At 40.3% G+C, this 27193-nt stretch overlaps 1 protein-coding gene across 1 annotated transcript in view; it reads right to left on the minus strand.

Annotated features, from left to right (window-relative positions):
• The window catches only part of SPTBN5 (spectrin, beta, non-erythrocytic 5), a 91022-nt gene that overhangs the window by 25849 nt on the left and 37980 nt on the right, over positions 1 to 27193 (minus strand). The window contains 13 exon segments of the mRNA XM_010018543.1: positions 378 to 540; positions 1186 to 1307; positions 2777 to 2890; positions 4640 to 4754; positions 5386 to 5504; positions 7578 to 7673; positions 8324 to 8515; positions 9142 to 9297; positions 12427 to 12458; positions 12461 to 12599; positions 13562 to 13666; positions 25730 to 25879; positions 26713 to 26916. Coding sequence (XP_010016845.1) covers positions 378 to 540; positions 1186 to 1307; positions 2777 to 2890; positions 4640 to 4754; positions 5386 to 5504; positions 7578 to 7673; positions 8324 to 8515; positions 9142 to 9297; positions 12427 to 12458; positions 12461 to 12599; positions 13562 to 13666; positions 25730 to 25879; positions 26713 to 26916 — 1707 coding nt within the window.

Genomic DNA, 27193 nt, shown 5'->3' on the forward strand with positions numbered 1-27193 from the left:
TTTCCTCTCAGGCAAATGGAGTTTGCATGACAAAATCTAACTCAGAGCTAGAATTAACTGGCATTAAAGTTCTGGCAATTCAAATAACGAGATTGGCAGTGAGAATGTCTTGATACTGAACCAGCTTTTTGCCTACAGGCTTGGGCAGAAGTACACGTGAGAGCTAATGGGACTTTTTGTGGCTTCTTGCAGAGATATGAGCTGCCAAACAGCCCATGGGACAGAGTTCTGTCAATATGTAGGTGACTTCTGTCCTCAGACTGTCATTGAAAACAGTCTTTTCACCATGTTCTTGACATGGCACGCAGCAAAATTCTGCTGTGTCTGAAAGAATTAGTTTCCCAGCATGTTCAGTTGGAAGCAATGATGATACTTGCCTTTCTCTCCTGATGCTCCTCAATCATGCTTTCCGCTTCATTTGCGCTTTTAGGAAGTCCCCCTGTTTCCATTAGACCTCTAACGTTTTGGGTCCAGTCTAGAATCTCCTTCATCTCCAAGTTAAATTTCTGCAACTGATATGAGGCTGCCAGCTTCTCTTTCCTGCCACACAATGTGCAGTTCAGCATTATCCAACACAGAATTATCTAGTTGCCCCTCCCTCCCCACCTGCAGAGAAAGGTACCCTTGCAGAAGCCAAATGAAGTCAATTCAAGCCTCATATTTTTTCCTTACAGCTCCTAACAGTGCTCATGTTAAACCACAGTCAAAGGAGATGCACATTGCCTTGGAGACAACATGCTTACCTTATTTTCTACGTCAGTTCATTAGGAAAAGAAAGGTGAAAAAGCCTTCATTATCTGTTGCTTTCAGCAATGATTACAACTTGGGCACAAGCCTTGCTTGTTTTGGAAAGAGTCAAGAAAAAAATGATCTTCTAGAACCATCCAAAAATAAGTCTTTCACAAAGGCTTCATGATAGATTTGATTTGATAGTCTGGAGGCATTTTAGTAACATTATTTAGTGGGATAAGCCACAAACTCATTATGTAAGTTTTCCCAAAGTCACATCGCTGGAACTTTTCTTGTACCAAGTCACTCGTGTTCCAATGCAGGTGTCTTGGCTGTCTGTATAAACTTTGTAAAGGATCCTTGGAAACTTTTAAAAGGTCCCTTGCAAGTAGATTTGAGACCCCAGGAGTGGCTTTGCTGCTGCTGAGAGATATTCAGACCACTAAAAGTCTTTACCTTTGTTTGGCCTGTTCCTGGAGTTGTAGCCAGTTGTTTTTCATCTCCTGTTGCTTCATACTCAGTTTGTCATTTATGGATGGATGTCTTTTGGAAAGGCGGAAAGATTCCAATTGCAATGGCTGCAAAGAGATTTATAGTGGGCTGACTTCATGCCAAATGCTTATATTTGTTCCTGAGTTTGCCTTTCACGAAAAGCAGTTCATTTAAGATCCCAGTTTTCAAAAGTAGGTACTCAAATTACAATAACAAAATACAAAAAGGGATTTGTCATATGCACAAAAAATACATATGCATTTACGAGCAATCATCCACTGAAGAAGGAGATGTGTGTGTTGCACAAATGTTAATTTACACTTAAGAAATTTCAGAATAGGGACAAACATAGAGGAAAATTAAGTGCTGATTGTAACCCTTAAACTTAATCTTACAAAAGCCATGAAAACATGGCAGTACACAGAAACCACCAGGTTTGCCTTTCAGCAGAAGACAAATATAATTGTATTTATTTCAGCTAACAGCTGCATTAAAACACTGTTTTCAGTATAGACTTGCAGTTGATGCTGCTTTTCTTAACACAGCCAGATAAACAGTGATGAAAGTCACCAACCCAGATTGAAAGTTGGTATCTTTCTCTTAAAACTTCATCAAATCAATGAAAATTGAGAATTTTAGTTATGCAGAAAAGAGAATACGCCAGGTTGGTTTTAATCCATAAGAAAAATACAGATATTATACTTTGTACATGGTATTTGTGATAGCATCAAAAAAACCCGTCAAACTTTGCTCATCGTTCTGTTTCCATGCAACACTCCCCCATACAGCCTTGCTAATGCTATGTGTGGAATGCTGACTAGTAATCACCCACGTTTCATATGAGAATTAGCTAACAAAGTCACAATGTGTGAAGGTATCACACATATTGCCTTCATTTGCATACTATTGTGAAGAAAAAGCTTAGAGGAAATTTGCAAAAGTATTTTTTATGTGAAAAGGGAAACAGGGAAAACTGTGAGAGGTTGTCATAGGATTTCTACTACTGTGGCTCAGTTGAAGAAGAATTCTCTTATTAAAAATATGCAATTATATAGGAAACCAAGATTAGTCCTAAATGATTCAAACTGGTCATTTTACAAAAGCCAGAGCTGATCAGGCAGTCAGTTACACCCTAAGATTTTGGGTTTTCATGTCAATGTCAGAAAACTACGTGCACTGCAGGTTTTACGTTTTAGTTTTAAACAGAGTTGTGATTTTGGCTTGAGTCAGTACAGAAACTGGTGGGAAGATGGAGACTTACATTTGGATTCCACACTTCCCAAAAGATATGACAGTCTAATCTGGCTTGTAGGTGAGGGCCAGAGAATCAGCAAATATATTAAGAAGGGACTTCTCTTCTTAGATTTGGTGCATCAGGAAGGATAGCATTTGATACGATTAAGCAGCACAGTATTTTTCTGAGATCTGTGCTGTGTTTGCATTGCAGTGCAGTTTACACTAATGAATCCGAAGAGTCACGCTGGTCTTTGCGCAATGCTTCCAAAAAGCAAAAATGAATCTTTTACAGTATGCTCTGCACTTCCCCACTTCTTACCTCCATTTTGGACTTAATAACACTTATTTCTCTCTCCATCTCTTCATGCCTTCGAATCAGATTTTCCACACTTTCCACATCTTTCCCATAATCCAGTGCTTGTATCAGTACACTCTGGAGGGGGCAGTAGGATGTGCAAATGGTGAAGATGACGAAAAGCAAAAGGATTATGTCTTAATTCTTTCTTAATTAATTTCTTCATTTCTCTTAATAGTCTCATCCTTCACCCCTTTGCATTGCCATCTGAATGTTCTATTGTTTTTTAAAATATCAATAGGGCACCTTGTCTGCATTCCTTACAGAGGTGGGACAAGAATTCACAACTCTTAGAAGAGTCAAAATCTTACTTAAGGGGCCTCTGGGTCTTCACATGCAAACCAGACAGGAATGCTTCCGCGTATTTCTCAGCCTTTCTTTTCCTTTTTTTCCGTACACCAAAACAACCAAATATTTCCCATTAAATTGTGTCACAAAAATTTTCAGGTGTGTTTTATGAAAATATGGAAAATAATACTGACCCGCAGAGTCCCACCAGAAATGAAATCCTTTGCAAAGAAGAAATACATTCATATAAGTTGCTATAAAAATTTCAAACCAACAGCCTTGTAACTGAAGTATTACCACTATGTGACTACTGACTTATAATCAAATTAATACTTTTAGTTATGTGGAAGAAATAAGTTTTTATATAGCCTTTTTATTATGCTAATCTCAAATTTATAATCCAGGATAGACATTTTACCTCAGTTTTCTAATTCGAATAAGATTTTTATACAAATTTTCAAAGTTGCATGTTTAATGTGTCCACGCTGCACAGCAGGGAGAGATATGCAAGCTACTGTTGAAAGAACTAGCTTTGAATCTGGAACACTAGAAGTTGCTAATTGGCTCAGCACTGAAGGAGATGCAAACCTGTGTCAGTAACACAGGAAAAAATAGACATTAGTCCTTTAACTTCTGAGATTTGTATCCTACTTACTGCATCTTGCTGTGTTCCTTTCTTGTGGAAGGATTTATTAGACTAAATGGAGATGTTTACAAATGTAAAGATGCTGCAGCTCAATTTCTTGTCTAATTCTACTTACAGTTAAGGGAAAGAAGAAGTCACCGCTGGAGGACGATTTATCTTGTCCTCAAGAGGACATCTAAAATAGGTCAGATGCACTGAACCCTAGAGGTACCTGCTTTTTTGTATTGACTGTGAGAGAATATACTTTGGGTATAGCAACTAGTCACCTAACAGTAAAAGTACAATTTAACATGAAATTCCATTTGACTAGAGACCATTCATTAGACTCATAGAATCACAGAATAATTTAGGTTGGAAGGGACATCTAAACATCATCTAGTCCAACTCCTGCACAAAGCAGGGCCACCTTAGATTAGATCCCTCATGGTCTGGTCTAGTTTAGATTTGAATGTGTCCAAGGACAGAGAATCCACAGACTCTGGGGTAACCTGTTCTGGTGTTTGATCACTCTTGTGAATCTTTCACTTTACATCTCTTTAGAACTTTTCTTGTTGCAGCTTGTACCCACTGACTCTCACCATTTCACTGAACCTCCAAGAAGAGTCCAGGTTCATCTTCTCTGTAACCTTCCATTAGGTAAGGACAACATCCCCTTTTACTAATTTGCAGTTTCTCACAATACATTTCAAATGTACCTTTTCAACTATGACTGCCTTAGAGCTGGTAATCTGCAGTGTTTAATGACATTTCCACCTTCCTACAAACTTGATACACAGACAACTATCAAAAGACCACTACTGGATAGTCAGTATATTTCTAGCCATCAGCACGCCTGCGTTTATCACTGCTCCAGAACCTTTTCCCATTTCAATTAATACAATCTGAGAACTCACCTTTTCAGTAATTCTCTCTGTGATGTCATCAATTTCTCTGATTAAGGCATGAATCTCTAGGGCTCCCTCTAACTTCTTCCTGTATGCATTCAGGTTACCATGGAAACTGTTCCACCTTTATTGAAAAGAGTATTTTAGAGGTGTATTTCAGAGGTGAGGATTTCCACAACTGAATTTCAGATCTAAGTAAAAATACAGGATTTCTGAACTACCTTACTTATTGATCCAAAATGCCCCACAGTAGGGACACATCATAGAGATAAAGCATTAGCCCAACAAAGCTACCTGGTTATACGTATTCCAAGTTTTCAGGATGGCATGAAGGTTGAAAGTTAAAAAGTACTGATACAGTTTCCTTAAATTTTCAATAATCTCACAATCCCAATCTTCATGCTTTCGGCTCTTAGCTAGTGGGCTGCGAAGTAGCAAAAGCAATATGCACTTGAAAATGACAACTATGTGAACAGATGGAAGCATTTTAGCTTCATAAATCTACTGTGTAAAGTGCCATGAAGCAGCAAATATGTCTGGAAGGCTAGAAACATGGCTTTGGTCCTGCTGGATTAGAAATCCTTTCGGCTAACTGCTCTGAGAGCCTTGAAAGGCAACTCCAGTGTCTGATGTTTGGTAGTCCTGGTGTTAAAGAAGAAAATACACAGCACAATTCCTCCATTTATCCCAGACCAAGATACCTGATCTTCCCTTCTTCTTTTTGCTTTACCAGGAAACTTTAAAAGCAGACTCACTTTTCATTGAGCTGCTTCCGGCGCTCATATATTGTCTTTGTTTCTTCCTTGTTCTGTCTCTCCAATTTCATGGCCAGGGTATTGATAGCCCTGATGTGAGCATCATCCACTGTCATCTCCTGTAAAGTGAGAAAAGGAACAAAGATATGTGTTCAAAATGCTTGTGACTGAGTTTTCCACTGAGATGTGGGGAAAAAAACCACTGCAACAAGCAAGAGTTTAACCTCACTACCAAGTATTTCAGACACATGGGGTTTGCTCTTCTACAACTGCTGGTTTGCCAGTCCCTTATGAGAAGACAGTAAAGGCAAGAGAAACATTAATGACTATAGATACAACAAAGATCTAGGTCTAGACAAGGACCCTCAGAGCTTCATTTCTAAGCCAGGCATCCCAGCAGGGGCTCATTCACTGCAGCTGTTGTTTACATACGTGCTGTGGTACAGCTGATGTGTGGCAGATTGTTCCTCTGCAAAAAGGTAGTGATTTGTGCCTCCTAGGCCTACTCACTGTTTTTCCTAGATATGCTTCTGTCCAGAAGTGCCTTCTGTACTGTGGACAACAGGCTTAAAATCCATACGGCCTTGAGAAACCCAGATAACCCATACTGATGCATTTTCTTCTAAATCAACATCACTGCATTTTAAAAGGTATGCTAAGTCTTCAAGACAACTTGCTTCACATATACATACCACAGAAAGGATAATATTTGCACATTGCACATGTAATCTAGACTAGAGAGGAAAAACTGTTCTTTTGGAGCATGACAGATGGCCAGCACTGAACACTGCTCCAGGATTCAAAAACATTCTTTATTTTTCTAAGCCCAGTAAATCACAAGCTTAGCAAGGAGACATTAATCACTGGTATAGTAGAAGCACAGCTGCAAGATGCCAGCACATGAGTTATAGAAGTATTGACTTAATTTGTGTTTTATTTATGCTACATCCATACCAATGTGCATGCTTCCATATGTGCTTTACTAGTGTACACAGCCATAAAGTAAACAAGAGAAACCTGCAGACAGCCACATATTCTTCAGAAACCCTTCAGTCTCCTCTCCTGGGATATAATAGCAGCCCAGTGTGACGGAATACGAGTAGAAAATCTGGCAGCCATCAGTGCAGGATGATTGCTCCCTAATCTGATCTCAGATGGAGAAACCTAGACTGGATGGATGCAAACACTGTGCAAGGATCAGCCAGCATCTGTTTGTATTGCCCTATGAAGTACTGTATAACTAAGCATCAACTATGAGGGTATCATCGTCCCGGCCTTTTTCTGCAGGAGTCATTTTCAGACTGGTACAGGAGCAGTGGCTACAAGCTGATAGTATCTAAGGCCAAGAGTTTTCTGTAGCACATGAAGTCTACCTTAATTTATGGAAAGACTTTCCTATTCAGAGTCTTGTGCTGACTGAGTCACTGGGTTGTCTCTGCCTCTTCCAGCATCATTCTTTTGGCTGGTACATCCTTTGCTCCATCCCTTAGCTCACTGTTCAGCTGGTGAGGACTGACGGGCTGATGAAGGTCTCTTCATCTCCCTGGTGCTGAAGCTGAGTATTTTGGCTCTCTACTCAAACCCAGTACTAATGCACTGCCACAGGGAATCCTGCTGGGCTCTGGAAAGGGGAGCTCAGGGGTTTCTCCCAGGTGCCAGGCGCATCTGTACTGGTACTTCATAGAAGAACATAGAAGAGGATTGTCTCCTTCTGCTATTAGGCAACATAAATGGAAGATGGGAGCTGCCGTAACAGGAATTGGCAACAAGATAACAGGCAAACAAAGGATAAAGAATATTAGGAGAGAATACCAGAGTAAACCTCACTCACAAAGTCCATTTTTAATCCACTTGTGGGTGGAACTCACTGTGACTTTGTGGACTGCATGAACCAAACTGGAAATCTATTCAAATTCAGGCTCACACAGACAGCTTTCCAGTTATGTAATGCATCAAAACTTTAGGTTGCATCATGAGCTCCTGACAGCTCTGTTTAGACACCTTCAAAGCAGAAAGCCCAATGAGTGAAAATTCTGTCTTGCTTAATGGCTTATAAAGGGGCTTATACCCCTCTGATCTTTCACCTCATTAGGGTACTGGAACTGTATTTGCTACCTGGATATACCGCTGGGCTGGAAAGTTAACTGCTGCTTCCAGCCACACAAGGAATGTGCATGGAAAACACCGCTTACCCCTGATGTTGCTCCACGGAACTCATTCAGCTTTTTCATGAGCTGCAGGCAGTGTTCATAGTCATTTCCCACATCACCTACATTAATCATGACTTCCTGGGGAGATAAACAGCAGACAGGCAAACATTCAGGCTAAGAGTACAAGAACACAGCATATCCCAGTGTTTATGCTGTTGTAATAAGTTCTGTGATGTGTCTGTAAATCACTGACCTACAGCTTGTGAAGTAGTCTCTTCTGATCTTTAGGTAATGATGAGACTTAGTCCTAACTTCCTCTCCAATCTAATACTGATTGTTGAAGCAACCTCTGAACGAAAACTTAGTGGATCAAGTGATTCTTCCTTCATTCTTACAAAGAAAAACTTTCAGATTTGATACACAATGAAAGTGAGTGCCAGTTGCCAAATGCTTCAACTTTCTTCCATTCTAGTCTGCTTTCATCGCTCTGTCTCGATAGAGACACACAAGATGACCACCAATAATGACAATCACTTTACATAAGTAAACATTTTACATGAGAACATGTGCTAATACTGTCCAACTGACTCTGGCATGGAAACATTCCAAAAAATTTTTAGAATTTATTGAATCATTCCTTCCACATTGTTTGTAGAACATGTCATGTAATTCTTCCATGCAAAAGCCACTAATAAAAGATGCTGGAAGATGACACATCTATTGGAAGTTCACTGCTAAATAGCAGGTCTCTAGTGTGCTGCTTGGGTTGAATACTAGAATCCATTCACCTTCTCTCTGATCCAAGCTTCCACCTGGTCCACTTTCTGGAGAAATTCCAGGAAATCCCGGCTGTCCTCCAGCATCTTTCCACGAGCAGCAACAGCTTTCTTCAACTTCTCCCAACGTTCCTGAAGCATGCGGACTCGTCGACGGATCTCTCCTGATTTTGGATGGCTTTTTGATAGCAGGGCTTCTCCTTTCTTTATATTCAGAGGGAGAAATTAGAAATTAAGGTTGACACTTATTTTTGATGTGATTGCCATGTTACATGACCTTTCTAGAAGGACTTTCTCACTTTCCTAACCTGGACTGCACAATAAATTACTAATATAAATTCTTACTGCTCAGCTGAAAGTTTTTATGGCTGGGGGAATCCAGAACACTAGGATTTGAATAGTTCCCTGCCAAGAATGACATTGATGATGTGGAAGCACCAAGAGAGGTATGACTGTGTCCTTCAGCTATGTGATTTACCCAGTTTGAACAAGAATGTTTACAGACCAGGTATGAAATCCTCTTTACCTTTTGTAGGAGTAATCAGCCCAAGCAAGGAAGAAGTCAGTGATATCTTCCTATTTAAGCAATAACGAAAGATGGAAGTTCCCTAGACAGAGCAATTAAGAAATCTCTTTGCTCTAAATTAACGGCATTACTTTTCCATGGCACAGCAACTGGGTTCTGGAATAGCAACTGGTTTCTTGCCACACAAGTAGCATAATTGATATAGAAATGATGAAAAAGCTACCTTTCCTTTTCATTTCATCCTTACACCCTTCTTTGGATAACCAGCAATATTCTGTAAAAACACTAGCAGGTTGAGAGTTACCTTATTAACAGCTGTGATGATTTCTTCATTTGCTAGAATCTCTGCCTCAAAGACCTGATGTTTCTGCAGCAGCTTCATTTTATCCTGCAGGCTGCTAGGATCTTGTATGGAAGGATCCTCTAGCTTCTGCATGCGCTCACTGATCCAGTCTTCTGCCTGCAGCAATGTGAGGCATCAGAGTTAGCATGGCAACACGACAACTACATGCTGTCCTGAGGCCTCCTCCCAAGACAGGTCATTGTCCTATGTAAATGTCTATCCCTGGGCTAGGTAAACTGAGCTATTTGTTTTTACACTTTATAAAATCCAAAATGGTCTACTCAGGAACATCACATTCAGATGAGCAGGTGAACCACGAGAACTAACATAGCAGGAGTTATGTGTTTCTCTTAGGAGATTATTTTTTTAGGGGATTTAGATGAATGCAGAATAAATGGACAATAGGATAATGAGTTTTCCACATTTTCTTTAAAGTCTGCTAAACTTTAGCCCTTAGCACTGAGGAAAGTGCTTCCTATCCATCAAAACACTGAGAACTGAACACTTGACATACGTTGTAACTGATCCTTTTGTCCTCAGACCGCTGAAGTAACCGAATGTTTTGACAACACAGGAACAGCAAATTGAAGCCAACTTTATCAGTTTCAAAGCATCTTGGCTGTCCTTGCAGAACTATGCTACATGCACACAAGACTTGACAACTGGAGGATTTTCTCAGTTAATTAATGATTTGAAGTGTAGTTTCAGCTGCTGAAATTCTATAAACAATAACAGAAATAGCTTTCATGAGCAATGTGCTCTCCAGAAACTGTTCCCCTCCAAAGCAGTCAGAGACTCAAACAGGAGCCTTATGTCAAGGTTGCCCAGGACAGCACACAGTCATCTGCTGTTTTAATATCTGACGCCCTCCTCACAAGCTCGGGCTTTCTTCCTTCTCCAGCCACACATTAACACTTTAACATCACTTAACTGACTTCTCATTTGAATGGGAGAAGTTTTTCCGTACAGTTAGGATGAGAAACAAATGAATCCCCTGTGTATACATATATATAGCCACCTAAAGGGCAATTTAACACTGAGGTACATTCTTTGTGACAATGGTATAGTCTGTATGTCTCACTTTTCTGGGACTAGAAAAGCCCCATATTTCTACTGTAGGAGAGGGTATCCTGTTTTGTGAGCTGCACATGATCACTTGAGTTAGTTGTTGGGGGTTTTATGCACAAAATCCCAAATTCCTGTGTCCTGAAAAGGGCACAAACTGCAGCAGCTAGCCTTCTAAGCAGACTGTATGATGCTGAGCTCTCCCTCCTCTCATCAGTAATCACAGCCTGTGTTGTCTTTGTACTAATGTGTGTAGCTCTCTGTATAATCGCTTCTAGAGCGTAACTAGGAGACTTCTCATGATGACACCGATAACTATTTTCTGCTGACACAAAAATTTATGTTTAATCAATAGAAATTACTTTAGATGGTTGCAGGAGGAAGAGTTTCCAGGCGGGTGGGACCTGAGCTATGGGTCTTGTTCTCCTAATAAATAAGAATAAGCAATGACCTCATTGATTTCACAACTAAACTCAAAACTCATCTCTGCGATTTAACATTCCTGTGGGGACTATGCTCATATATGAACTCGTACACACCCAGAACATCATTAAAATCAAATTAAACATTCCATTCTACCCAACAAAGAGGAAGAGAGATATTATTGTAAGATTTTCTCTTTTTTTTTTAATTCTTTGGTGGCATTCACATTCTACAGCAGTAGGCAATGAATTTAGGTTGGTGAGGTAAATGAGCAGGTAGTTTGAGAGCAAAAACTCCCTGTAGAACTCTTGGCTGAATTTATGTGGAGAAAGTGAATAAGAAAAGGGAAATGTTCCTCACTGTACAGGGCCAGATCCTCTGCTTAAGTGTGTGATTCAAGAATGAAGGGGGACCCCAGTCCAAGTGCTGATTTGACAATTACAGAGAGATGGGAAGAAATGCAGACGTATTCTTACCTAATGAGTTGATTGTGTCTCTAGAAGGGCCTTGACAGTTTGCTTGCCAGAGAGGATGTTGGCAGTTCTGTGAACTTCCCATCAGAGGTACATTGCTCTTTAGAAAACATTAGCACTGTGCAATGCACCATCCAATCCATCCACTCCCCTCTGCTAGTCCACAAGGTGGACTGGCCATTACTGGTGGACTGGTTCATGTGATAGAAAAAGTATAGCCAAATAATAGGAGTTAATATTTGGCTGTGTAAATAATTAGTGAAATAGGTGGCAGATAAAATTTATTCAAAAACCCAGCATGCAGCTCTGGCTCTTTAGTGTAGCCAAAGAAGAGGTTATTTACATGTCTGAGTATTTTGGGTCTAAGGGGGAGTTCCAAATATATGGTGCTGTAACTTGAATTTTAGCAGCTTTTTTTTTTTTTTCTTTTTTAGATTACTTTTTCTTTAAAAAAAGGTTAAAAACCCACTTGGTTGTCAGAAGCAGCAGCTGTGTTACAGGCATTCAATCTCCTTTAATGACAATCATAATTCGACCTGTGTCATTACATGTATCTTTTTCATGGGCTGGGAGGTGACAAGCATGTCCAGTTTTTCTTTAAATGATGAAGAATGTTCCTGGGATGCAGCAGTAGAAGGGGTACATACCAGACCAGAGTGTTTGCAAATGTCCCTCTGGGCCTGGGTGCTGTTGTTTATGCCAGCACACCGGATGCTAGCACATTTTTCAGTCACACACATTGTGCTGCCCTTTGAAAGACTGACCTACTATGACTTTCCAACAGTAGTGCCAAGAGCAGAAATACTCAGTTACAGGACTAAGGTCAGAACAGGAGACAAACAGATGAACATATTCTTCAGAAACCAGCCATCAGAAGCTGAAGAGCTCTGCTAAGTCACAGCACTGTTTTGAAGGCCTTCAGTGACACCCACTAGTAAAGCTTGGCACCCTTGCCATAATGCTTTCTACTTCATACTCACCCTAATTTGAAATATCTTTTCTTTCCCACCATGGGAAACACAAGGTAGTAGTGGGCAGTTTTCCTTTTATTAGTTTTATTTTATCAGATATGTATGTGTAAAACAGCTATAATGAACATAATACCACAGCGATGGTATAGTAACAGCAGTGGCATTAGAGCACCCCTTTGTGTGAGTGTGGCAGGAGATACCAAAAGGGAGTAGATTTTCATTCTACCTTATCACTGGCAAAGGTGAGCACTTTACCCAACAGAGGCAGGCAGCTCCTCTGCCTTCAATCCCATCCCAGTCTAAAATCCTCTTACCTCTTCCAAGTTTTGGTAGAAAAGTGCCAAAAAAGTTTCTCTCTCCTGCTCTGGGATAGATCCTTGATCTGCCGCTTCCTCTCACGAATGGCATTCAATTTGTGCTGGATCTTTAGCCCTTCCAGTCCACCAACCTTTTCTATCCTGCTTGCCTGTTCTTGAAGAGACATCATCTGAGAAGAGGCAACGAATCTGAAATTACTTTTATGCTTCTAAATGGTATGAAATAAATAAAAACCTCCTTTCCATACCTAAAATTCTCTTTTCTTCTGGAATGAACCAAGAATAGCAGGGACAAGTTAACTAGCATTCCCCCATCCCCACCCCTCGTACTATGTTACATCTATTATGTCCTTGTCATTGGTCTCTGTAGTGCACCCGGGCTACTTAAATGGAGCTGTAGCTCCAGGAGTCCCTTTGCCACTATCCATACAGTGCAAGGAAACAGGGAGCAAGTCTAATATCCATGAGTACTCATGTTCTATTGTTTTGTGAAAATCAGGTGTTCAAAGGTAGTTCTCAAATGAGCAGTCTGGCAGGGAGCTGGCATGGGTTCTGGGAGCTCATTCCTTCTGGGGAACACAGGCTTTGAGTTTAGCCCTAGCCTGGATGAATTACAGCAGTGGCCGTCAGCCAGGCATATTCCCTTACATTTGGGTGAGCAACACAGCATCTATTCTAAAGATGCCAAGAGGCTAGCCAATTTGGTAAGGAAGTTGCATAGCAAATATGTATTTAAATAATTAGCCAAGTCATCCCCTCTGGCCTACAGTATCTTATGTGCTTTAAAAGCCACTGATTTTTTTCCTTAAAAAAGCAGAAACTTCTGATATTCATAACACACAATGTGGCCTGTATATATTTCTTCTGGTAAGTCCCACTATTCAACTTACTGAGCAGTTTTCCTATTGAGAGACAATACAGGCAGGACTTGGGTATGGAGTGTTTAACACTTGTTCTCCACTGCTCTACCACCTATTTCACTAAGCTTTCCCATTTTCTCTTTGGTTCAAGCACATCAGGCATATCACATCTCTCAGCAAGTTAATGTGTTGCCATATATAAAAAATAATTAAAAAAAAAATAAAAATCATTCTAGCTCATGGGTTGGTAGAATATTTGTTGATTTTTGTACCTTTTCATCCTGTGATGCCAGAAGTTTCTCAAAAGCCTCATGCTTCCTTATCAGTTGCTCTACTTCATCTACAGAGTTTCCGAGGTCACTGCTTTTCAAATAAATCTATAAAAAAAGTTGAATATTTTTCTCAATGGAGTAATTATCACATAAACCTGGTTCATAAATGTAGGACGAGGTGTTAACTCTGCAGTTGGGAATGTACTTGAGAGGAAAAAAGGGAACAGAAGGCAACTGAAACGGGAAATTTAATCGTAGAGCTCTATGGTCTTGAGCAAGAAAGAGAAGCTTTAATGGGTTCAGCTAAGAAAAGTGATTTATCACTGTTTATCACAATCAGCAAGTCACAAAGCTAGCAGTGAATTCTGGAGAACTAAGCCATCCTTGCCATCCAAAGCAATATCAACATTGCTGTGTCTGACAGATGTCTCTATGATTCCTTCTTAGAAGACTTCCAATAACAGAGACTTTGCAGCCTCCCTGGGAAATTTATTCCAGTGTTTCATTACTTTTACCATTAGCTAGATTTTCCAAATATCTAGCCTGTAAACGCATTGCTAACACTTCACCTCATTGCATACTGCTCTCTTCATCACACTACAGAGATAATTCCTTTTACATTTGCTTCAGCCTTGCATATGCAGTCTTGTACCTGTTTGAAGGCTTTTTGCCTACTGGGATTTCTATCTTCTCCAGGCAAAAACTACCCTGATGTGATCAATCATTCCACAAAGGCTATGTCTTCTTGACTCCGATTATTCTTATTGCTTTCCTCTGGTTTTTCTCCATTTCCACTGATTTTGAAACAGGGTTCCTAATACTTGATGCAATAAGTGGCGATAAGCAATAAGGCTGCCAGAGTGAAGATAGTGAATATAGCAGAGAACGTATGTGTGCCTTTCAAGCTGTAATCTTCTGCATGTGTCTGTGTATGGTGCTTATCTTTTACACAATACCATGAACTCAAGTTCACCTTGCAATCTACTATAAGCTTCCAGAAAATTTTCAGAACTGCTATCAGACCAGCTTGTCCCCACCCTCTATTTATGCATCTGTTTGTTCTTGGAAAATGCCATAATTTGCACCTATACCAAGCACATTACATCTGTTACTGTCTCAGCCCTTACTTCCAACTTGCCTGCATTAATTTTATTTACTGTTTGTCCTGTCAGTCTCTGATGCAGAAAGACCTTAGTCTAAAATAACAAATGCAGTTTTAAGGAAACTGACCACCACACTATTCACTTTTCCCGCTGTGAAAATCTTTTCTAATTCACATACATCTCTAAGGCATCATAATGTTTCTTGACTCTTTTCTGTTGTTAAGAAAAATGATTGCCCAATTACTTGTCCCATGTGTTCTGTTACATTCAGTTTTGCCAAATGCAAAAGAATAAACAATGTAGTTATCTATTATCAACAAAAAAAATATAAGATCTTCTACAGGCCTATAGAATTTTATTCCTTTCCAGTGAATATAATTGCCTGTAGTTTCTTCCCCTGTTTAATGATAAGACAAAAGCAGGACAAAAACCCCAGCTGGAAGCTCTGATGGGACAGGAGGAAAAATTACCTGTGGACAAGATTTACAGTGGAGTGAACATGACTGGACAGACTTTTGGAGTTCAGGTTGCTGTGAGGGACTGTATTTATCAGCTGGGACACAGCACTTCGTAATCCATTTTGTAAGCTCATGGAATTATAAGTATTTGGATAAAGATGAGAAATTTCAACCAGTAACTCTACCTGGGTAAAGTACAATTAGCAAAGGTGGAAGAAGAACTTGAGATCAATGATATAATGTGAAATAATTAAGAGGCATTTTTTATAGGAGAGAAAAGATATTCTCCTCAGCTACTTTAGAAAACCAGCAAGGATGTTCATTGTCTGCATGGAAGTAACAAATGATTGTTTAATCCCACAGGGCATGTTCTGAAGGAGAGGTTTCCCAGGCATGTGTTATGTGCAGGGGAATCCACACCTACTTGTCAGTGTCTGAATGCACCAGCAGGCTCTGGTAGCCCTGACCATCCCCTGAACGGCCTTCCTGCTCCCATCTGGGGGTCCCTGGCCCCAGCATTGCCCGAGTTGCATACAGGGGAGGTCTGAGCCCTGCCCAGGTTCTCCTGGACAGACCCCAGATTTCAGTCGTTACCTCGCTTTATTCCCTTGATCTCCAGCTGGTCGATAGAGCCCTTGGCAGCTCTGGCTGACAGGACTGACAGCCAGACTTGGCCTGACTTTCTGGTTTATTTTTTGGGCAGTTAATGAGAGGGATATTTTGCATAAACAGAAAATGACACAGAAGAATATCATGCCCAGGCCAGATGTTCAAACTGCTCTATACTAACCCATGCAGAGTATCAGAAGAAAGATGAATAAATCCCAACACAGTAACTATGGTCAAGAAGAGGGGAAGGCCACTGTACAACAGGCCTAAGTTTTTAATATGTCTGGCTCATAAATCACCAGGATGCCTAAAGAAATACATTAACGCCTCTGCATGTTAAATACAATTCCCCACCATGGCAGATATCCTGTCATTCACACTTCAATCCTCTGATCTATCCTACTCATCAAGTACATGAAATTTGACAGATTATGTATTTTTTAGAGTGCTTTTGGATTTGATTTGCTCTTGTGGAGGAAGATGTCCACACATGTGGGCTCCAGGTCCGTCTACTCTAATGCTTTGTTAAACCGCGTATGATTACCATCCATATTTCCACTGCTGTTACTAATACTGAAATAGAAAGTTATCAGCTGAATCTCAGTCACTCCTGTTCAGGGTACACGAACATACAGCCACATGCTGCATCTCTATTTTGGTGGTTTAGATGCTGCTTCAAAAGCACTGTAGCTTCTCTGTCATATTTTATGGCTTATCTACCAGTTTTGGTCAAAAAAGGTTTATCTCCTGGACCTTTATTTAGTAACTGTTAGCAGTGAAACCGCAGACCTTGTGATACCTGAAGAAATGGTCAGCCATAGTTTGCCTGCTCCTATGTTAGTGGTGGAAGAAAAAGGCATAGGACTTCTACTGGTAAAGATGGTTACTTTCTTTGGAAGAAAACAGAGACATCTGAGAGCATGGGTGGGATTGTGAGTCATAAGCAGCTGCCACTGGAGTGCTCAGTGCCTGGCTCCCACTGAAGATCACTACACACAAATAACACTGAGCATTCAAAGCTCCACTCCTTCAGCTGTTACAGCACTGGGAAAAAGTCCTCCTGATTTCTGAAAGCTTTGGATCAGGTCCTTCAAGAAGAAGCCTGTGCAAATGCTCTTGGGAACCAAGGTTTTAATACTGAGAAAGAAAACTGGTGCAGAAGAAAATGGCTGTGTACATTACAGATGAGTTGATGACAATACACATAGAAGAAAGGAGCCCCAGTAGCACCAACAGTGCTACTTGGAGAGCTGGTGAGGTGAAAACTTTCCGTTTGTCTTTTGAACAGAAATCTTACGACAGCAATTGCTAGAATCAGAACTGCAACATTCTTTTCATTTAAGCATTTGTTAATACCAATCTGAAAGCAGAATGGAAACTGGCTCCCATGCCAAAATGCTGGCCTGTGGCCAATTACATCACTTTTTGGCATATTTTTAGACAGCTCCCCAAGCTCCTGCTTTGAATAAGACGTGTTAATTTCAAATACTAAACACTGCATAGCTATGCTCAGGTAATCTACCAGGGTCTCCCACAGCACACAGCAGGTAGGAACTTTCTTTCATGTTTGTTTCTGTTATGAATCACAGCCCGTCATTAGAAATTTAAGACTTAGCCACAAAAAAGCACCAAAGATTTGACCACTTGCTATTTAATGGACTCTTTTTTAAGTGAAGACTTGCAAGGATGCTTAAAACCACAAAATGGATTTGGCCCTTTTTGAGATTTGAAATGGAGCATGTAACAAATAGCCAAGTTATTAACAATGCAAAGCAGAGAAATAGAAGTTTTAACCCTACTGAACTGGAGGTTTTCGTTATTTCTGAGCTCATTGCATAGATTTAGCCACAGTGTTATAAGACCTTTCAGATACAAGTTAATGCAGAACTTAATGCAAAGTCCAATAAAAAAGTAGTTAATATTAAATGAAACAATACTGTATACACGCTTACGTGACAGCACAGGTCAGCTTAGCTTTTGGAAGAATACTGAATGAAACATTTTAGTCATTAGGATAACTAGGCTCTCTGGACACCACAGCTTCACATTCATACGCACTGGAAGCTGACACAGCCCCAGAAGAAATCTGTCTTCCAAGAAATGCAATTTTTATTTCTCTAGAAGAAAAACTATTTAAAGTTTTTGTGCAAATCCACTCCCTTGTCCTGCTTCTGCTCTTCACAGTGTACTAAACTCCACATATTTTGCCCGTCTCTGCTTGCCCTGGACTTGCTGCTGAGATTGCAGGAACTCCACTGAATGTACAGTGCACGTATAGAAAGCCAGAATTACTACCAGTTTCAAATGCCTTCACTTAAAACATGTAATCAACTCCAAACTCTCTACCCAGATAGATAAGGTTTGATTTGACTTAATTTTGATAAAAGTAAATATAAAAAAGAATTAATGAAAAAATATTTACACTTTAAACAAATGTGTTCAACACCATGATTATATACGGTTCACAAATACATTGTACTATGCTTCATTTCAGTAAATGTTGTAACAAGGTATGATGCTATAACCATAAGAGGAATAAAACATGCTGAAGTTGTTTATATATAAAAAAGACTAAAACAGATCACCTTTTCTATCATACCGTCATCACATTATTGGCCTCTGACGTCTCAATCTGGATGTGAAATTCTAATGTTAAGTGTATTTAAATTTTCTTTCCCCCTCCTACTGCATTCTGTCTCATCAGCATAAGAATATAATTATTTATACTGGAAATGCATATGGGAGAAACACAGAGAGAAGTCAGTGTTACTGCTACAATCCCTGCCTCCCACCTATCACTTTCTTCTTCAAAATTCGCAAGCTTAACCCCTGTAAGTAGTATGTGTTAGACCAGCATCCTATGCCCATACAACATCATCATTAAAGTATTTACTTATGAAACATTTATCTGAAGGCAGACTAAACTCTTCCTAAACTCTCCATAGTTTCACGGCTAGAAACTTTTCTGGAATATCCAAATTTGACATGCTATTGAGACTAAATTCCCCCCATTTCCCTCAGGAAAGGGTGGGACCTCTCTTTTTCTAAGGGGGGAAAAAAAAGTTATTTCTTCCTACACACTTAAGTATTCTGGGTTTTGAAAACAAGTATTACTTGTAAAAGTTACAAAACCAGGAGTTAACACTTAGAAATACAGCATAATCTGACAAGCAAGAAAATATGAAACAGAAAACAAATATGAAAAACTACACTGAGGATTTGTCCCAGGTCCCAGAACAACTAGCAGAGAAGAAAATCAGTTCTTGGCTCTGAAGTCTTGAACCTTCAAAGTGCTGAGCACTTTGGCCCACTTATGCAAAACCTATAAACACATGGTAGTACTGAGCATGTCAAGATGACAATAGTATTCTAATGAGTACTCTAAAATGAAACACTTAAGTGCTCAATCAGATCAGAATGCTTAGCTTCATTTAGGATCGACCAAGCTACAGCTTCAGTGGCAGAGGAACACAAGAAGCTTTCTGATAGTCCCATGAGACCTCTAGGGAGTGGGAACATGGCAGGAAGCATACAAAAAGAAATCCACATGGCTTGATTAACACAACTTAAAACTTCTGTTTGCAAACGTTCCTAGAATGGAATGGAAATCTTCACCACTCTCCTCCCAGATCCAAAGGACGCGATGTTGACATCTATAGATGGACACCATGCATCTTCCATGTCTCTGTGAGCAGAAGATGTGTTATGAGCTGGTATGTTTGTCAAAAGGTTGTCAGAGCATACACTTTTTAGAGTGCATGTTTCCTGGGAAGGTCTCAAACCGGATCTTGCCCAATGGCTAGAAAGCAATCCTGAGCAGCAAACTGGATTCACTGATAGAGAGAGGCCAGCCGCAATCTCCACAGGGTGAAAGGGTGGACCAGCTATATCTGCATCATGTGTTTTGATAAGGATTGTTGGACTTGGGCTTCTTCTAAATTCTCTTACCACCTGGATAGGCATAGCAGTCCAAGGGGTGGCAAGTATCAGGGTTATTTTGGAAACCTTGTGATGAGCAGGTGTTAGACCATCACTTGGAGTCCTTCTAAACTCTGGCCTAGGTGGACGGTGGTTCTGAAAGACAATCAGCTCTGGATTTAAATCCTTGCTTGTGACCTTATTCCCACTAGCTGAATGTTCTCTTCCAGTCAGCACAGCTGGGGACAGCCATATATCTCTGGAGACAGTCCGCTGGGGAAGGCCAGAATACTTAGAGGAAGTCACATGGAATCTTGTGATTTGAAGGGCTGGAGACTCACCTGAAGGGAAGGCTTGTTTTGGTTTCTGGGATCCTGTTGGAAGACCAGCAGGAGTTTCAGGAACCTTCTCTAATTGCGGCATGAGCAGACTTGAATGAGCATGACTGCTTCCATGGGAATCTGCTCGAAAAGGCTTTATTGTCAAGCTGCAAGTTGAAATGTAAAGCTTCATTGAAGTATGGAGGTCTGGCATTTCAATGTTGCACTGGCTACAGCTTTGTTGGGGAGTCAGAGAATTGCAAGGTTGCAGGGATGCATGCAGATCTTTGCTGCAGAGTGTAGAAACAGCTGGAATAGCAGACAGATCAACGTCTAGGCGTGATGTCCAGCTTGATGGAGCTTTGCAGGAAAGGACATCAGAGGGCAAAGATACAGCAAGCTTCAAGGGATCATTTTTGTCAGGAGAAATTTGATGAACACTTTTTTCTCTTCCTGAATGTTGCTTGTAAGATGCAGATGTTGACTGAGTGCCGGAATCCTCATATCCATGGCCCTGTGGATCCCCAGGAGGACTGAAACACCTGGATGTCTCATCAGAAGGACTGACACAGTGACTAGTGCTCCTGAAACCTTTCCTCCGGTCCTTGTCTGCCAGGACGACATCTAGCTTTGAACAGTAAGCTCCAGAAGACAGACTGCTTGGTGTTGAGTTGGCATTTCCTGGAGAAAGCTCTGCAGCTGCTTGGCCAGTAGGAGGATGCCATGCCGATGCTGGCATCTTTTGAAAAGGTCTGTCCCGCACAGCAGATTCAAAAGGAGGAGGTGGGATCATTCCGCTGGAAGACAACATCACTTCCACAGTGGAGACATAGGTTGCAGATGAAAGTTCGCAGTGATGGTCCCTGCATGACATTCTGAAGCTTAGTCCTAAACGATGCAAAAATCAAAGCCACAGAAGCTTGCCTTTCCCACTGTTTTTAAAACCAACTCCTAATCCTTTTTCCTTTGGCACTGGAAATTTCCATTCTTCCTCTGAAGCAAAGGAATGAGAGATGAATAAACATTCTCCAGGAAAAAAATATATAAACTAAAAAAAATAAAATAATAATCCACTTTCAAAATAAAAAAGCACAGCTCTTCTACTACTGCTACCACCGCCTGTCACGTCTGCAAAGTGATATGAGTGTGGGATGGGCAGCAAGATAAATTACTGAGCATGAGGCTCTGCTGAGAGAGTGTTCTGACAGTGAGGCTGCAGACAGAGTAGGAGGGAGCCAGAAACGCCTGCCAGAGACAGCCTGCAAACTCGCTGTTATTTCATCTGTGAAAAAAAGGAAAGCAGCTAACCTGAGCAATGCATCTGCTGCCGTGAGAAGGTTAGAACGGAGCAGAGTGTCCTGTACACTGCTGCTGCTCACAGCAAAAAGTAGTTTTTTCCTTCTTTCTGTTTTTCAGCTGCTGCTTGTCTGCACTCTGAATGGCAAGATCCCAGTTCACAGGTCTTGGGAGAGTTTTCTACAACAGTTCCATGCAATGGCACAACTGAATTCATAATAAAAAAAATTTAAAAAGATAGATGTTTGCCTAATTTTCTCCACATGTGCTCTATTTTCTTTAGAATAGGACAATCCTAAACTAAATTCTGCAGAAATCCTTTGAAGGTTTAAGTAACTTGGAATGTAATATAAGATGTTGGCATAAAGTCAAACCTGCCACACTGGCACAGACAGCGAATGAGAGAGCACTTCTCAGCAGTAGTTCTTAGTTTAAAACACTCCTCTGTTGCCTTCTTTCTTCCCCTGTTCCTTGCTGCTGTGGGAGAGACTTGTTTTAGGGCATACAAATTACAGGGAAAATAGGATAAAAATTAGAGGATGGCAGAAGCTGCTTTCTCACACGTATTTTGCAGATGTGCAAAGTGAGGTGAACATGGCTGAGCCTTGCCTCAAACACAAAAGTCAGAAGAAACACAGGGGCAGAAAGATTGTTTGTATTTGTTTGTCTGATACAAATCCTTTTTGAATGTGTTTGCTTTTGTCCTTTCTGAAAGCAACAAATGACAAAATTCCCACTGGGAAAGTGGTTTGAGATTCTTCAATTGATGCCTTGTCTGAATACTTTCTGAAAACACGTGTGAAAGGACTGCTTTCCTACCATCCTGTCTCCCTCCCTAAAGAGCAGAGTCTGCAGCCGCATTTTAACTCCATATAGTAGTAACAGAGCTCCATCCAAAAGGAAACAACTCCTCAAATGCATAGAAATAAAATACAGATATTGACTAAAGAACCTCAGTTCATTGTCAAATTGCATATACTGATCCATAAGGCAGATGGTGGCAGCTGCAAAAGACAGCTTTGCGGTTCTTGCTATTTCTCCTTCATTTAGATGGGACTCCTGCAGCACAGGGATAACACCTTCGCAGAATGATCACACTTAGTGATGAGAGAACAAAAGCAATAGGTGATATCCTGGGAATATAGTAATTCCAGCTGTGGAGAATCGGAACAGTGCTGCTCTTTCCATTCAGGGTCAGGCTGTCTCATTAAATGCACATATTAAGGAAGGACTAGAATCCAGTAGAAAGTAAAATCCTTCCTGTTCTTTCATGAACAGCAGCAAATGAGCCTCCTCTTGCAGTGATTTGCTTTCTTTATTGATTTCCTCACATAAATTCTTCTAACATATAGCTTATTTTTTATATAAACACATTTAGTCTCTGTCTTCTCAGCAGCATAATACCCTAAACCTGCAGCACTCTCTATACTCAGTGTGAACTGACACTGCTTTTGACATTGAGGTGACTGTCAGTATTTCCAGGTTTCAAACCAGTAAAACTGACTTAAAAATAGCAAAGTAGATTTAAAATGAGCAGGTAGCAGTGGAATTTGTGAAGTACAGCTGAGATGTGCTTTCACCAACACTCTACCTCTGAGGTAAGCTGGTGTTCCTGGGCCTTTTCTTCATGGTACTTTTGCTCTGTATCAGCTGTGGGTTAAAACCAAGATGACAAGAATGGACAACATCTTGTGTATCATTATGATGGAGGAAAGCTAGTAATTCCTGAAAGGAAAGCCATTCACATTATTGTCCCACTTGGTGCATCCAGAGTAGTGAGAATTGAAACTCATCTTGAATGCTGACAGTTCATTGATGATCTGTTTGTTTGCATCCTTGGATATGAACAAATCCATCATCTCTTCTTCCCACCTAACAGCAGTTATACATTTCCCGGATTAAATATGAGCACTAATCCATAACAGTCTTTTCCAAGCATTGTGGCATCTTGGTGATGGCAGGGACTGTGTCAGTGAAGGAGGAGACAGATGGCTGGCTGTGATATCCAGATTATTAATTTCAAAATCCATGGCATTCTGTAATTTCCCTGGCATGCTGCAGGTAGATACTTGGTCACTGACTGTATTATCAGAGACATCTGTCTATATTGTTACACCATTGTGACCTGCTTATCAACTTTATAACAGTAACTCTGTGAGCACACAACTGTAATTCTTTACATGCACAGACCTCTGCAAAAGAAACAGTTCTTCAAAGAGCTGTAATATTCTGGGGATCAAACATGAGCCAAAATGAGAAACAAAAAAGAAAATCAGATGCAGAGAGTGGTGGAAGGAACCTAAGAGCATATGAAAACTGTGGCTGCTCCATTCTCTATACCTGCACAGATGAGACCAGCTTGCCATCGTTCCCCTTTCCAAAATCCCTTTGTCATTCACCCTGACCATAAAATGCCAAGGATTGATGTGAGGGACAGCCAAGTATCCATGCTTTACTGTTCCATCTTCTGTGAGAACAACTGAGTACCAGGCTCCTTAGAAGTTCATAGAGAAGATACTACAAGACAAAGATTCTGATAACAGAACTGGCCTTCATGGTCCTCAAGATCATAGTCTTCATTCTCAGGCTTTGCTTTGGCTGAAGAAACTTGTGGCAGGAGACAGGCACAGTGACTGATCCTACCAAGAGAATTTACCCAGTCTATGATGAACACCTACCCCTTTTGTGTCAGTCTACCTCACAGCATATGGCAATGGTAAACTCATCTGAATAAATAATATGAAGCACAGTTTACTTGTACAGAATGTGCTTGGGCATACCAAAAATACCAGGTGCAACCTCTTTCATGTAAGTGTAATACAGTCTTTTGAAACCAGGACTCATGACTGAGGGGCAAGAAGGAACACTAACCCATAGTATCTTCGTATACATTTACCTCTGAGGTATATACAGTGAAGCAGATGCCGTAGTCACGGTGCCTCTGCATGTTGGCTGATGTCCATTTCATGAAAAGAGAAAGAATACAGTGTCCAAAGCTCTGTAGAGTTTACATTTTCCCTGATGTTGCTGCCCATGCAGGAGCTTAACAGTGATATATCACTGCTTCATAGGGAATTGAGATAGCCATAATGCAAATTGTGCCATTTGCTAATTAAGCAACAAATAAAGTTTTTTAATGGGCAGACCTACATAATATCTTACTCCAGAAACCTGAACATAGGTGAAACTCTCTTAGTTCCATGCTTTGGCACAAACTCAAAATGCAGGGAAAATTGTAGAGAATATATGTATTTCCATGTGTTCCAAAGGGTTAAGTATCACTGCATGGCACAGCGCAGGTTCAGTTTTCCAAAAGATTTAGTGCCAGTGGCAAAGCACTGGTGGAAAACAGAGCTCTGCACAAAGCGGGAGCTATTATGCTGCCAGTGGTCTTGGAGAATTAAGAATTACTTTTCCTTAATAAGAAATGACCCAGATGTACAACCTCCTTCAGCTTTGCTTCAATCCTTCAGCTTGGCAGCCTTCAGTCCATTGATGCGGTTTGCATGCCAAGTCTCAGCACAGTTACAGCAGTCTATCAATCCATGAATTTGCAGAGTGACTGGAAAAGACATCTGAATTCTGCACTCAGTTTTGTAATAGCAAATGTCAGACCTCAAGCTGGAACCTTTTTAAATAGTTCCATGAATTCAGGAAAGCATAAGAAAGACAAAACATAAATTAATATTGGTGAAATTAGGAAAAAAAAAATAATCTCTTTTAGGAGCTGCAAATACTAATAACAAGAACATCCTTCTGTCTCTTTGCATCAACTGTAACAGCCCTCTCTTTTCACGAGAGGAATTTTGTCACTAGCTCAACTTTCTCTACTGCATCAAACAGAAACTGGTATTCCTTACAATCAAATTCTTTCACAGTTGTTCTCCACGCTGCTATCAACTCCCTTGCAGAACTGAGAAGTCAGTTCCTTTTCCTGGATTAACTCACACTGCTAAGATCCATTTTCCACTAGATGCATATCCCCAGCACTAACTTCAGCCTGGGGTGAGATTTCCAGCAACACCTGCAAAGTAATCTCCCTTCTTCAAACCCTCTTTACAATTTCCCTTCTTTCTGAAGCCTACAAAACAATTTGTGGTTAAGCAGTTGGAATGCTGAGATCTCTTTGTAAAGTGGACTAATACCTGGCTTTTGTCTCCTTCTGTTGTGACTTATCTGTTAGCTTTTATGCTTATTTGCAGTGAATTATCTTTCAGGAAAGGATGAGCTTTTTATTTCTGGTTCCACACCTAGGCCCCATAAGAAAGGGAGGCTCTTTTACATTATACAGTCTCCAAGTGATACCACAATGCAAATAATAACAATAAAAAGAGTGACTTGTCTATACACAGAACCAAGGATTTTAATTTGTAGGTGAACAGTAGTGCCCCTTTTTGGGGCATTTGGGAGAGTTCAAATGCTTTAAGAGTTTAACTGCTTATTTCAAGTTTACAATTCACTCACCTCCTGTGAGTTCAGGAGCATGTCCAGGTTATCCCAATCCTTGTAGAACATTTGTTCTTGGTGTATTTTCTCCAGCCACTCTTTCTTCTGTTTCCATTCATTGTATACATTTTCCTTCTCTTCCAACACAGCCTGTAGCTTCTGATGAATCTGAATACATGAACCGATGTTAGACTTTGTTTAAGTTCAGCTTTCAAACTTCGTCTATCCACATGCTATCTATAAATTATTTTTCCTACATTTTTCTACAGGCAAAGGAATTTACAGTCAGGAATAATTCTAGTTACTGTAGCAATATATTGCAACATTCAACAATCAATTTTCAAGAAATGGCTTGGTCAGATGGGAGAGTAATTTTCATGAACTCTGCAGTTTTATGAAGATACTCCAGAGATGTTAATCAATTGTCAGGGGAGAAGTAAACTAGTAGGTACTGAGAAAGAAATAATGCTGTGAGAATCTTAGAAGCTACTTGTCTTAATTGACGACTTGATTTCCATCTCTCATTTCTGGGGAATTAAAACATACCAGCGTAATTAATTACTACAGAAAAGGTTTCAATTAATCTTTAAACTCTCTCATACATTTGAGTGTTTTTATTCTTTGTTTGACAGGTTTTTATCCAGCCTGGTCTAGTATGGATATAGTACTGTAACGTGAAGCGAAGTATTAGTGTGATAACTCAGTTTGGGAAACAGATAGAATTATCTTAATTGCTCAGAATGTAGAGAACTTCTGAAATAAGCCCAGCTTTACTACAGGACACCCTCAGGAGATGCTAGCACTCATCTGCTGCTGAGGTAGGAAATGGAACACATGGTTTTGTGCCCAAGCTAGGTAGCCCACTGAGGCAAATATAAGTCATACATATAGACAATGTGTGAGTGTACACATGCATTCATATGTGCACACTATAGAATGATAGTTACACTCACGTTGGGGAGCCATATGTGTGTGACTGAACTCCAATGAGTTTCAATTACCTCTTTTGATCCTATTTCCTTGTCATGCAAGAGTGACTGTCCTAGCTGTACAATGTGACTATACTTCTCTTCTCGTGCTTCAATTTCTGCCAGTAGCTGTTGATGCTGGGTAAGCCTCAGGCTGCTGGTAGATATGTCCCGAATAGTCTCCTTGGCTTTCATTTCCCTTATTATTTCTGCTGTCCATGAGAAATAGTCCCACACCTGGAACCCAAGAAAATGTGGAAGTAGAGGTTGGGTTATCAGGCAGGAAAATCATAGGCCAACTGTTCAACTTCAAGTTTAGGTAATAAAATTACAGATAATAAAGAAAATATTTCATTACGGCTTAGAGTACTTCTATGAATTTCTATATACTGTTTTAAATCAAATCTGTTTTGTAATACCATAACCTTAATCAAAACGATGTCGTATCACACCAATGACAACATGGTACCATTTATTGCCCTTTAATCCACTATTCTTTAAGTGTTTTCTGGTG

This window comes from Nestor notabilis, unplaced genomic scaffold (genome assembly GCF_000696875.1).
Source record: "Nestor notabilis isolate BGI_N333 unplaced genomic scaffold, ASM69687v1 scaffold2680, whole genome shotgun sequence".
Lineage (NCBI taxonomy): Eukaryota > Metazoa > Chordata > Aves > Psittaciformes > Psittacidae > Nestor > Nestor notabilis.